General features: G+C 36.7%; 1 protein-coding gene across 2 annotated transcripts in view; it reads right to left on the bottom strand.

The window, feature by feature from the left end:
- EIF2AK2 (eukaryotic translation initiation factor 2 alpha kinase 2) overlaps positions 1–13,134 on the bottom strand; it is an 81,800-nt gene extending 68,666 nt beyond the window's left edge. The window contains exons 1-4 of one of the 2 annotated variants that reach the window (XM_020992717.2): positions 13,027–13,134; positions 10,227–10,290; positions 7,610–7,760; positions 1,695–1,809 (exon numbers count right to left, since the gene is read on the bottom strand). In XM_020992717.2, the coding sequence (XP_020848376.1) occupies positions 1,695–1,809; positions 7,610–7,728 (234 nt within the window). In that variant the 5' untranslated portion in view covers positions 7,729–7,760; positions 10,227–10,290; positions 13,027–13,134. The remainder of the gene's footprint in view (positions 1–1,694; positions 1,810–7,609; positions 7,761–10,226; positions 10,291–13,026) is intronic. The other variant, XM_020992718.2, reaches the window with a different exon arrangement.
- Between the last annotated feature and the right edge of the window lie 344 nt (positions 13,135–13,478).

Here is a 13,478-nt window from a genome sequence, read left to right as displayed (position 1 = left end):
AAATCCAAATTTTTTTACTCTCTCTGTCTCTCCCTCATTTATGCACAAAGAACAGAAGCAGAAGGCCAGCACAAAAAGCAGGGTAAAGGAGTTCAGGGGGAGGCATCCCTCATTTGCAAGGGAATATCAATGTTCTTGATGGAATCAGGTGTGAGCTGCCTCCTCATGACTCCAGGGCTGGTGCTCTATCCACTCCCCCGCCTACCTGCCCCCAGTGGTTTCTTCTTCTGAAAACTTCCTGTTCAAACTATCTTTTGACTATTTATCAACTGGGGAATGACTCTTATTTTTATAAATTTGGCTCTGTTCCCTATATATCTGAGAAATGAGTCCTTTATCAGAGAAACTTGCCACAAAATTCCCCCCCAGTTTCCTGTTTTCCTTCTAATTTTAACTACATTGGTTTTGTTTGTGCAAAAGATTTTTAATTTCATGTAACCAAAATGATCTATTTCACTTCCTGTAATCCTCCCTATCTTTTGTTTGGACATAAAATCTTTCTTTATCCATAGATCTAATAGGTACATTTTCCCACATTCCCCAAATTTATCTATAATAACACTCTTTATGTCTAAATCATTTATCCATTTTGATCTTATGTGGTTATACAATGTGAGATGATGGTCTAACCAGTTTCTGCCAAACTGCTCTCTAGTTTTCCCAGTAAATTTTGTCAAATTTTGAGTTCTTACTCCAAAAGCTTAGATCTTTGGGCTTATCAAACACTAGATTACTATGATCATTTATTATTGTGTATTCTATACTTAATGTATTCCACTAACCCACCACTGTATTTCTTAGCCACTATCAGATTGTTTTGATGATTACCACTCTGTAATATAGTTTGAAATCTGGAAATGCTAGGTTGCCTTCCTAAATTTTCTTTTCATTGATTCCCTTGATATTCTTGACCTTTTGTTTTTCCCAGATGAATTTGGTTACTATTTTTTCTAGCTCTATAAAATAATTTTTGGTAGTTCAATTGGTATGGAATTAAATAAGTAAACTAACTTAGGTAGAATTGTCATTTTTATATTATCTTGGCTTAGCCTACCCATGAGCAATTAATATTTCTCCAATTGCTTAGATCTGTCTTTATTTGTATGAAACATGTTTTGTAATTACGTTCATATAATCCCTACATTTCTCTTGGCAGGTAAACTTCCAAATATTTTATATTGTCTGCAATTATTTTAAGGTGCATTTCTCTTTCTATCTCTTGCTGCTGGGTATTGTTGGTAGTAGATAGTGATGCTGGTGATTAATGGAGGTTTATTTTATATCCTGCAACTTTGAAGTTGTTGATTGTTTCAACTAGGTTTTTAATTAATTCTCTAGATTTCTCTAAGTATACCATCATATCACCTGAAAAGAGTGATAGTTTTGTTTTCTCATTGCCTATTTTTATTCCTTTAGTTTCTTTTTCTTGTCTTTTTGCTATAACTAGCATTTCTAGTAAGATATTAAATAATAGTGGTGATAATGGATATCCTTGCTTTACCCCTTATCTTACTGGGAAGTCTTCAAGTTTATTCTCATTTTAGATAATGCTTTAGAGGCAAAGGTTTACAAACCCACAAGAAGGTATGAAGGTGTCTTCTACAGAGATATTTTTCCTCACCGGCAAATTGTAAAATAGATTTGAGAGAAAACAATGTTTATTTTTTAAAAAGAAAAAAGTTGAAATGGCTCACCTCGTTTTCTAGTATGTCAAGAGCTAGCCTGGCAGCATCATTTTTTGCTTCTTTCTTTCCTCTGCCTTTACCTTCTGGAAATTCTCTGTCTCCAATTACAACACTGGTGGTATACCTGAGCGTAAGAAAAAGATTCACACAATTTTACACAATTAAAACTTCTTTTTAAGGACATCATCTTTGTATTATTTTCAATTCACCTCCTACTTCCTATATTCTCTACTGGGGGTGTACTGTGACATAGTGAAAAGAACACTGGATTTGTCAGAGAAATGTGGGGAAATTTGTATGAACTAATGCAGAAAGATATAAGCAGAACCAAGACAACAACATCCATAATGACTACAGCAATATAAATTATCACCAAAAGCTAACTGAATACCGAATGCTGGAAAAAACTAATTGAAATATTGGAAAAGATATAAAACCTACCACCTCCCTCACAGCAGAGAGGTGTGGTATTACTAAGACAGAATGCAATATACATTATCAAGTATAAGCCTTTTGCATGGTACTTCTTAATTGTTTTTCTCTGTCATGCAGGAGGGTTCAGTCTAGAGAGATAATGGAAAAACATAAGATTATAGGATCACAGATTTAAAGCTGGAAGGGATCTTAGAGATTATTAGTCTAACTCTCATTTTACCGATGAAAACTGAGTTTTGGAGAGATTAAGTAATTTGATCAAAATCAGACAGCTAGTAAGTCAAGAGTTCTTCCTAACTCCAAGTCCAGCACTCTGTCTACTAAACCATAATGACTATGACAAAAAGCATTAATAAAATCTATTAAAACAACAAAAAGAACACCAGAGTTGGAGTCTGGAGACCTAAGCTTTAATCCCAGTTCTCTGAGGATGGAAGGAAGGAAGGAAAATAGGAAAAAAGGAAGGAAGAAAAGAAGGAAGGAAAGGAAATTAATGATAAGCCTGAAGAAACAGTTTCTAAGTAATTATTAATTAATTTATTTATTTTTTATTAATTTATTTATTTATTAATTAGGCTAGCCAGAAATCGATAAATTGAGAGTCAATGGTTTCTCTTGGTAACCAAAGATGCCCAAGGGAAACCCTGAAATGCCTTAAATACCTTCTTAAAGGGAATTCCTTTGACAAGTGAAAATAATCCTTGATTGGTAGACATTTAATATGGAGGTGGGTTAAAAGTCTTCAAGTTCCTCCTGCTAAGGAGAAAAATCTTCAACTCCTTCTACTAAGAATGTGGCTTAATCGTGACACTCAGTAGCTTCCAGCAATCTGGGCAAGGGGAATCCATCTCCATCTGGATCTCTCTGGCTGGTTTTCTCCTTCATAAGTTGGGTCACTCTAAACTCTATTTGAGGGAAACAAGAACAGAGGTTCCTTCCCTCAGAGAAAGGGCTCACCCTGGATTTAGTTTATACTCTAAACAGAAATTAGGTCTCCTGGTTGGGTGGGGTCTGGCCCAAGATTGAGGAGCAAGTTCTTTGAGGACTAGGAGTAATCTCATCAACCAACCATGTCTTTCAGAGATGACTGAACTTTTACAGAAGTTAGGCCTTAAGAGAAAATAGGAGGAAGACTGGATTGCAATTTAATAATTAGTTATTAATGTAATAGTTTAATAATAATTTCTCTCAGAAGGAAGGAAGAGGAAAAGAAAGGAAGAGAGGAAGGAAAGAAGGAAGGAAGGAAGGAATTACTAAGTGCCAACTATGTTCCAAGCATTGTGCTAAGTGCTTTATAAATATTTTTTTCATTTGATCTTTACAACAACCGTATGAGGTAAGTGCTATTAATTATCCCCATTTTACAACTGAGGGAACAGAGGCAAATAAGAGTTGAAATGACTTGCCCAAGGTCACACAGCTAGAAAGCATCTGAAGCTAGATTTGATTTCAGATCTTCCTGACTGCAGGCCTGATCTCTATTCACTGTACCACCTGCCTCACTCACTAAATTATTACAGAGCTAAAAAAATTTTTTTAAATCATTTGAAACTTCTGAGGCTTGGTTTCTTTAAAATGAGGATAATAATGTTTATATAGTCCACTTGCTATGAGGAAAATACTCCAAATCACAAAGAGCTACATGACTTTATTATTACTCTGCCTTTTTCAAGTCACCAAAGAATGAAATCAGCACATTTTAACACAATGTGCCTATTCCCTCCAATGAGTGCAACAATATACCCTCTATATCCATGAAGGAAATGAAACATACTTTTCTCCACGATCCTGTGGAAGTTACCAAGACTTTTGCCCAACTTCTGGCTCCTCCTTACCCCAGGTAAGTTGGGTAACCTTGCTCAGGGTAAAGATCAGGAGTTCTTAACCTAGGGTCAATGAATTTATTTTTGAAAAATATTTTGATAAATGTATTTCAATATAATTGATTTCCTTTGCAGTCCTCTGTATTTTATTTTATGGATTTAAAAACTTTCTTTTTTCCTGAGGAGGTTCAAAGACTCCACCAGATTGCCAGAGGGATCCATGACACAAAAAAGACCCCCTTGTACAGATTAAAGAGCAAGAAATGCTGGCATGGCTGTTTTTCATCCAGAAATGTAAGCTCTGGGGTTTTTTTGCTTGTTTATTTTGTTTTTATTTTGTTTTGCTTTTGGCCCAGACTATACTCTGCAATACTCAGCTTGTCATCCAACATTTACCAAATGTCCATTATGGGCAGAGCAACAAACTTTAAACTGTTGAGAATATAAAAGAAATAGAAATGATGGTTTCTGACCTCAGGGAACTCACAACCAAGCTGAGGAGACATTACATATAGACTTGAAGTAGCTTAAGGATACTCATAGAAAAATCATAGTCTAAATTAATACACAGTTAGCTTTTAACTCTCTCAACTATCTAAGGAAGTGTAGGTAATCTCAAGGAATAGATTTTAAAAAATAAATAAATTCAAATTTGGCCTTAGTATGTGTTTTTAAACTTACATTTGAATAAGAGTTTATCTCTTGGAGATTAGGCATGAGGAGGATCAGAGTTAACAACATTTCCAAAAAGATAATGATGCTACTTGTGGTAAGGTTCTTCTATATAAAGGCAATTTGGAAGTACATTTGACTAAATTGACATCTGACTTGTATTGAGTTTTGTCCCATGTTTTCAAGTCATGATATTGTGAATATTATCATGTTTCTAAATTTTCTTATGTTGTAAATTCTAGGAAACCATTGTATAAGAAATGCAGTTAAAAGAATAGTAAAAAATTATGTCATTGGAAAAATTTACCTCCTTTTGATTTGGATACCATGAAATTGATTAAGTCATTTGAGGCTATTGCTATTAGATAAAATCCATGAAGCATTTAATTGGGCATATTGTAAAGTAGTGGAATAATAATTGCATACTTTTTGGGGAAAAAAGGAGGAGAGGAGTGGAAGAAAGACCTTACAAAAATATCTTATATGTAAGCCTGCCAATTTTCTTGAGCAAGGTCAGAAAAACCTTATCAGTCCTGTGAAAGAATTTATGTATTGATTTATTTAGGAAACAAGATCCTCCTCTGCTATTACAAATACTCTTTGAATAAGGGGGAAAATATGGGGGAAAAAATTTTGAAAGTGTTTATAGTGCAGAAATATTTTGTGTGATAATTTGTGGTTATGATAACCATGAAGTTATACTTGGAATTGTTTGTACAGACCTTAGTCTTAAATATTTTATTTTGTTTTAGGAGTTAGTATAACTTAGGAGGTGGATATCTGCTAGTCTGGAGACTTGTAATAATTGGCTGATGTGTTCTGAAAGCTTCTTCTTTAGTAAACTATCATATGTTCATTATCTATATGAATTTGCATGATATACTTACTTTGTTAAATTCTAATAACTGCCTTTTACACCAAGACAAGTTTTAAGCTATAATTGAGAAAGGGAAATAATAGAAGGGATGAGTGTTAAATAAAGTCTTTTGTGTGATTTTTAGGCCTGATAAATTTTTGTTTGCTAAATAGTTTTATTGCAACAAGAAAACAATTTGTTAATAACTATATCCAGCCTAAGCATAGTTAGTGAAACTTGCTATATGAGGTAAAATCTCATGGGACTATAATCTTATATTATTCTGAGTTTTGATTTCAGGTATGATTGTCTGAAGTCAGCAGTCCACCATTCAACGGAAATGCCACAAAGGATCAATCCTGAATTTCTACAGATGGATAGCTATCTCCGAGAAAGGGCAAAGGGATGACATTGACATGGCCTAAGGTAGGATCCTTTTGACTCAGTTTCCTCATGTGTTACTTCCTTTTGAATAAGAATGTTTCCCACCCAGTTAACCCTGAGTCTGGCTATAACGAGGTAGAACTTTTGCTGCATGATGGCATATACCATAAGAGATGACAAATAGGACAACTTCAAAAACACAGAAAGACTATATGAAGTGATGTGCTGTGAACTGAGCAGAACTAGAACAATTTATATGATGCTCACAATAATGCAAAGGAAAGCAACTATGCAAGACTTCAAAATTCTGATCAAAGCAGTGATCAGGCATGACTTCAAAAGACTGGTAATGATATATACTTCCAGTAAGGAGGTGATAGAATACAGGTGCAGAATGAGACATGAATGTTCAGATTTATCCAATGTGTTGATTTGTTTTGCTTAACTACACATAGCTGTTACAAAGTAGGGTTCCTACTGTCTACAACTTTCCCCTGACCTACCAGATAAATAACTGTCAAAAACACAAACAACATTAGTCTAACATGACTTGTTCTTGATGAAGCCATGCTTGTTCTTAGAAATCACTGCTTTCTTTTCTAAATATTCACAAACAATTCCATTAATACTTTCTAGAATTTTACCAGGAATTAGAATCCAACTCATTGGCTTATAGTGGGAAAGACTACATTCTTTTCCCTTTTTTGAAAATTAAGGTAATATTTTCCTTTTTTTTAGTCCTCCAAAATCTCACCTATTCTCTATTATTATTATTTTTTAATCCAGACCTTTGATTTCACTGGAGTATGGAACTCCCTACAACTTATTTCCTTAGAAATATGTCTAGATCATTGAGATATTAAGTTACTTGCCCAGGATTATGCAGCCAGTATATATGAGAGGCAGAATTTGAACCCAGGTCCTCTTGACTCCAAGGACAGCTATTTATTCACTACCCCATTCTACCTCTCATTCTCATTATCTACTAACCATAGGGAAGAACTGAAGCTTCTTAAACAGTTCAGTGACATGATCAGCTCCTTAGGGATACCAATTTGATAGCTATATAAAGCAGAAATGGAGAGGAAAGAGACTGTAGACAGGGAGACCAATTATATGGCTATTGTAGTAGCTCAGGTGTAGTGGCATAAGGGCCTGAATAAGGATGGTGGCCCTTGAAAAGAGAGAAAGGGGAGGATATGAGAGATGTGGATAGAGAATTGACATAGCTTGGGAAATGATTAGATATCTTGAAGGAAGGAAGAAGAAGAAAGAAGAGTTGAGGATGATTCCAAGGTGATGATACAGGTGAATGGAAAGATGGTGATGCATGTGTCAGAAATAGGAAGACTGAAAAGAGGGGTATGTTTTGAAGAAAATATAATAAGACCAGTTTTCGAAATGTTGAGTGTGAAAAGCCTAGCACATAGTGCTAAATGAATGCTTGCTTATTGGCTGACTCTAGAAAATCCAGATGGACATCCAACAGGTAGCTGGAAATTCTAGAGTGGAATGGAGAGAGATAAGAGCTGGATATGTAGCTGTGGGAGTATTCTACATACAATTAATATCTACTGGAGGTGATGAGATCACCAAAACTTAGGGAATAGAGAGAAAAAGGAGGACTAGGACAGAGCCTATGATCTGAAAACATTATCCTTTTAAAAATGTAAATACAAATATTTCAGAAGTTTTATTAAAAAATAATAATCTTTTCAATTTCATATTGAGATGATTTTTTTTAAGTAACTTACTCAGAGTTATGAGGCGGTCCGGTCACTGACTTTTCTTTATACATAACTTGCAAATTGTTCTTCAGACAATAATGATAGAGTTCTGCAGAGTACATGCGTGGTTGAAGACCGTTAGCCATCCTTCTTGGTGTGCTTAAAATAGAAATGAAATCTGAAAGAAATAGTATCCACGGAGAATAAACATTCAGACTGATTTTCTCAATCTGCTTCTGAAGCCAGGAGGGGAAACAATGGGAAAACTCCATCATTCTTCAAAGATAAATTCTCCCAGTTCTACAGAAAACTTCATAAGATAATAGCTGCAGAGCTGGAAGAGATCTCAAATCTCAAATTTAGTCCAGCTCCCTCATTCTACAGAGGAAGATGCAGTGTCAAAGAGGTTAAATGACTTGCCTAGGGTCACATAACTAGCAAGTGTCAGAGGATAGATTTGAACCCAGGTGTTGTTGATTCCAAGTCTGTCACTTTAGATACTTTTACTACACTGCTTCAAACTTCTACCATGGATTTATGAAAGTTCAACTTTTAATCCACAAGTTGGAAAAGATTTATTTCCTTAAGTCTCTCAAATTTTTGAAACTCATTAAGATAACCCATAGGAGTATATACTTCTTTTTATCTCTTAATTCAGCTTCTGTAATGATGAATTTCACAATGAAAAGTCTGTTGAATGTAGGAAATCTAGGGCAAAATGCATGTAAAACTCTGTTACTTTGAATTGAAATGAACCTTAGAGATCATTTAGTTTCATCCTCCCTCCCTAGCTTCATAGATGAGGAACTGCTCCCCAGAGAGGTTTGCCTTGCTGTTGGTCATAGAGTCAATGTCAAAGCCAGGATTCAGACCCAGTTCTCCTTATTCCAAGATCACTTCTGTGCTTCTAGTTACAGGGGTGGGTCAATATAGATTGGTTTTCTTTCTTTTTTTTTTTAAGTTTGGAACTGTGATTTAATCTGTGTAGAGTACATCCCAGTGAAGAAACTCCCTCTATCAATGCAAACCATTGGCTATTGTTCAATTTACAATCTTAGGGCAGGGGTTCTCAACCCTTTTCTGTGTCAAGGAGCCCTCTGGCAGTCTGGGTGAAGCCTATGGACCTCTTCTAACAATAATATTTTTAAATGCATAAAATATTGCATAGGATTACTATGGAAACCAATTACTTTGAAACATAGCTGACCAATTTTTTTAAATTAAGTTCATGCTATGCCCAAAGGGCTATAAAAATTTGCGTACCCTTTGACCTAGCAATACCACTTCTAGGGCTGTATCCCAAAGAGATCATTCAAATGGGAAAAGGACCCATATGTATGAAAATATTTATAGCAGCTCTTTTTGTGGTGGCAAAAAATTAGAAATTGAATGGATGGGCCAAACAATTTGTGTTATATGAATGCAGTGGAATACTATTGTGCTACAAGAAATGATGAGCAGGCAGACTTCAGAAAAACCTAGAAAAACTTGTATGGACTGACGCTTAGTGAAGTGAGCAGAACCAGGAGAATGTTGTACACAATAACAGCCACATTGTGCGATGACTAATATTAATAAACTTAACTCTTCTCAGAAATACAAGGATCTAAGACATCTCCAGAGAACTCATGATGGAAAATACTGTCCACATCCAGAAAATACTGTCCACATGGAGTCTGAATGCAGATCAAAGCATATTATTTGCTCTCTCTCTCTCTCTTCTTTTCTTTTTTGTTTGTTTCTTCTTTCTCATGATTTCTTCCATTGGTTCTAATTTTTCTTTACAACATTACTAATGTGAAAATAGGTTCAGTATGAATGTATACGTAGAGCCTATATCAAATTGCCTGCCATCTTGGGGTGAGGGGAGGGGATCTTTAGCCTTTGCCATCTTTAGCCTCATCCTTGCTAAGGTGGTCTTATCTAATTCCCAGGTGCCAGCGAGTTTACATCTCTGGTTCCTTATCAATGACCACAAGATGCTACTGTACAACCCACTAAGAATGATCCCACATGCTGTATATGTTCAATTTTGTTAACGTAGCCAATCACCATGCATCACACCATGATGCTGCCAATGTTACAACCAATAGCATGATCTTCTTACCTACTCTGTGCTGTTGTTTGTTCTATGCTTATAAAAAAGGAGTTGCATCTCTAATTCTTGATCTTTGGCTGGAAACTGAGGTTGTCATTGACCTCTGGGTACAGTACCCTATTAATAAACTGTTATCTTACTTGGAGAAACATGCCTTGGTTTATCTTTTTGTTAAGTTTCACTCACAACACAAAGATCACAAAGCCAAGTCTTAAACTCAGGCTTTCCTAACTCTGAGATTAGCTCCCTGATTACTATACCTCTCTGACTTTATATTATTATTATTATTTATTATACATTGTTATAAATTATAGTAATCCTCTCAGAAAACAATATAAAACTAGAGCAGTTCCAATTCATATAAGTCATTTTGGATTTTAGAAGACAAAGCAATCTACTAATGTCTTGTAAAAACAAGAGATCACACCTTTTTCTGAAGAGCTTCCCTTAAGAGGGGCTGGAATACTAGGATTCTTTCATTACAGCAGCTGCTACACTTGGCATAGCATAGTCAGAAGCTCTTCAATCTCAAGCAGGACTTCTTACCTCTCTCAGCTTCAACTGGTTCCTTGGTTCTTGAGAGTGATGTCACTTATGCCCCACCTACTTCCTAGAGTTGTTGTGAAGAAGAAATTTTAAAAGGTGTTGGTTAATTTAGCATTCATTCACCCAGACCTTGGACCTTACAGGTCAATAATAATATCTCATGTTTACATCAAACTTTATAGCTACAGAGCACCTGACAAAATATCTCATTTGATTCTCCTGACATAGTGTTTAATGACTAACAAATACTAATTGATTGATTGACTTTGGGCAATCACTTAAATTCTCTATCTCAGTTTCTTCATCTGTAAAAATCAGAGGACTTGGTGGCCCTTCCAGTTCTGGATCTATGATCCTATGATCAATCCAAGTTTCCATTTAATAGATAAGGAAACATACTCATAGAGTCAAAGTACCTTGCCCCAAATTCCACAGCTAATAAATAACAGGGTAGGGACTGGAATTCAAGTCTTCAGGCTCCAAGTTTAATCATCTTTTCACTACATCTTATTATTGGAAATTATATTTACCACAATGTCCATAAATAATATTTACTGATGTGTAGAACACTCAGGTGATATGAAAGGTAGAAAGGTGCACAGAAGTTCTCCTTCCAGTACAGAAGAGCCATCCTTTTTCAGTAAAGTGGATCCTGCTGAAAGGTGACTGAAATGAAAACATCTATCTTTGTGGGATTAAGAGGCTGAGAGAGAAAAAGAAGGGCCAGGAGGGCATACTTAACTGGGCAATTAGGTTGTTTTGTTTTGGGGAAGTGTCGTCTGTTTTTTTTAATTCAACTCCATCTGAATAAGAAATCTTGGAGCAATAGCTTTCATCCTACATGGCATTTTAAGGTTTGCAAGGCACTTCACAAATATTCTCTCATTTTACCTTCACAACAAGCCTGGGAGGTGGGCACTATTATTAACTCCATTTTACAGATGAGGAAACTGAGGTAGACAGAGGTTAAGTGATTTGCTCAGGGTCAAATAGCTAGTAAGTATCTAAGGTCAGATTTGAACTCAGGTATTCCTGATTCTAGGCCCAGGACTTTATCCACTGCACCAACTAGCTGCCTCTCTGATACTTCTAAACAAATTAATATAGTAACATTTGCAGGGATGAAAATCAAATGCTTGCAAAAGTACTTACAAGTTCAGAAATCCTACAACTATCTTCTGTATATATACAACTCAATCAGCGAATCTTCCTGAACTTTCCAGGAAACACATTCAATATTAATCTACTCTGGAATGCTAAAATCTTCCCCTGGAAAGTTAACTTCCATCTTTTTTGGATATATCTTGAATGTACTTATTTATTTACTTGATGGTTTACTGCCAGAATGTAAGCTCCCTGTGGGCAAGGACTATTTTTGCCTTTTTTTGTATACCAAGTGCCTAGCCCAATGTCTGCTACACAGGAATCAATCACCAAGTGATTAATTATTTGTCATTTGCCTAAAACTGGTATTAATGAATGAAGAAATCAGATATTTTTCTTTATACATTTCTTAGGAACTGTGATTTCAGTAGTACAAGGAACTTCACAGTAAAGAAGCTGGGGTCAAATATGTTATAAGTAAAATCCAACCAGGCCAAATATTTTATAGGAAAAATAATCTAACCAGTTTAAAATGGGAAATAGGAGATTCTGAGAGATATTAAATTTTGTCTAAGATAATATAGTTTGTGACAATGAGAAGGATAAACTTTTTAAAATCTTCAATCTGAAGTTTCCTTTTTTGTCTTTGTATATATGCAGTACTGGGCACATAGTAGGTACTTAATAAATGCTTAAAGTTAAATTGAATCAAAAACCTGAAGATGGATAAAGGGTGGTCCCAAGCTCTCTAAAACAAACAAAAAAAAACTGGAGAGAAGTCCACTGAAAATCTGTTTATTCACATTTCATTCAAAGCATCTGACAAGGATTTATTAGGTAGATTCTTGCCAGCAGTGAACAAAGTATGAGCAATTGGGCTCCTAATTTTCAGTCTCTCCACTCTTACTACCTTAAATTCCTGATTATAGGCAATTGATAATCCAGTTTATGAATTGCTCTAGCTTCTCTATTTCTCTTCTTTCTGACAACCCTGGTTTGAGCCCCTTCAAATGTTCATTCATCTGTCTCCATTAAACACACAAAAGTGATGTTTTTGGATTGTCCTATATTATAATTATCTCTGTTCCCTCTTCACAACCCTTCACCATCAGTGGACCTTTAAGAGCTCTATAGCTCTTCTTCTCTTCACTTTATCCCTAAATTTCATTTCCTTTCTCAATGCTCATTCCTTCCAGAAATGGCTGAGCATCTGTGAGTCACTGATTAGAAGATCAGAGATTAGAGCAAAAGGGGACTCTACATTGGCTAGTCCAAATCCCATTTTAAAGATGGGAAAACTAAGACCCAGAGCAGCAAAGTGACTTATCCAAAGCCATCATCAGTCACCAAGTGTCGGGACCGCGATCATCTCGCCCTCCTGTCATTGCGTCATCTCCCAGAGTGCCAGCACTTTTGCCCGCGCTCTGCTCAGGGAGCCCAAAGCCACCAAGGGCTTCCTTTTTCAGGGCCGCAAGGGCCTCAGGGCCATCTGGTCCAAAGGGAATCTGCACCTGGCTGCAGTTGTCAGACTCACCCCCACCCCACACATATACACACATTCTCACACGCACATACGCGAGCTCTGCAGAACCTCCGACCACTGTCCCACAAGCTCTATCTCATTTGGACAACGAACCCCTAGAGCCCAGAACCTCCCCCCAGACCCCGGGTCATGCAGAGGTGTCCCCGAACTCACCGACAGCCCCGCTCCAGGCGCGCAGCAGCCGGCTCTAGCGACGAGTTGGTGAAACTAATGCTCAGTTTCGTTTTCTGCCTAGGCTCCGCCCCACTTCGGACCGCTGGGCTCCGGCCCGCCCTACCGTTAGCTCCATACAGTATAAGGGAGATAGAGTGAGCGAGCGTCTTCGCACTCTCTTCCCCGGCCACTCAGGACTGTCGGGTACTCCAAGTGCAGCCCCGCCTCTTCTCTTCCCCGAGTGCAATAGGATACTAATTTGTTTAGGACACAAATAATATAGGGATCCTATAGAGAGCACAGAGGTGGGAAATAGTTTGGGAAACAGGTAGTTTAAGTGCAATCTGGGTATCCCTTTCCCCACCCCCCTACGGTCTTTGATGTCAGGGAGTTTCGAGTTTTTGTTCAGCACTGTGCTTGGCACGTGATAGGTGCTTAATAAGTGCAAGGCC

The sequence above is a fragment of the Phascolarctos cinereus genome, unplaced genomic scaffold (assembly GCF_003287225.1).
Source record: "Phascolarctos cinereus isolate Bilbo 61053 unplaced genomic scaffold, phaCin_HiC Scaffold_2;HRSCAF=192, whole genome shotgun sequence".
NCBI classification, from domain to species: Eukaryota; Metazoa; Chordata; class Mammalia; order Diprotodontia; family Phascolarctidae; genus Phascolarctos; species Phascolarctos cinereus.
This window is presented reverse-complemented; position numbering and strand designations above follow the sequence as displayed.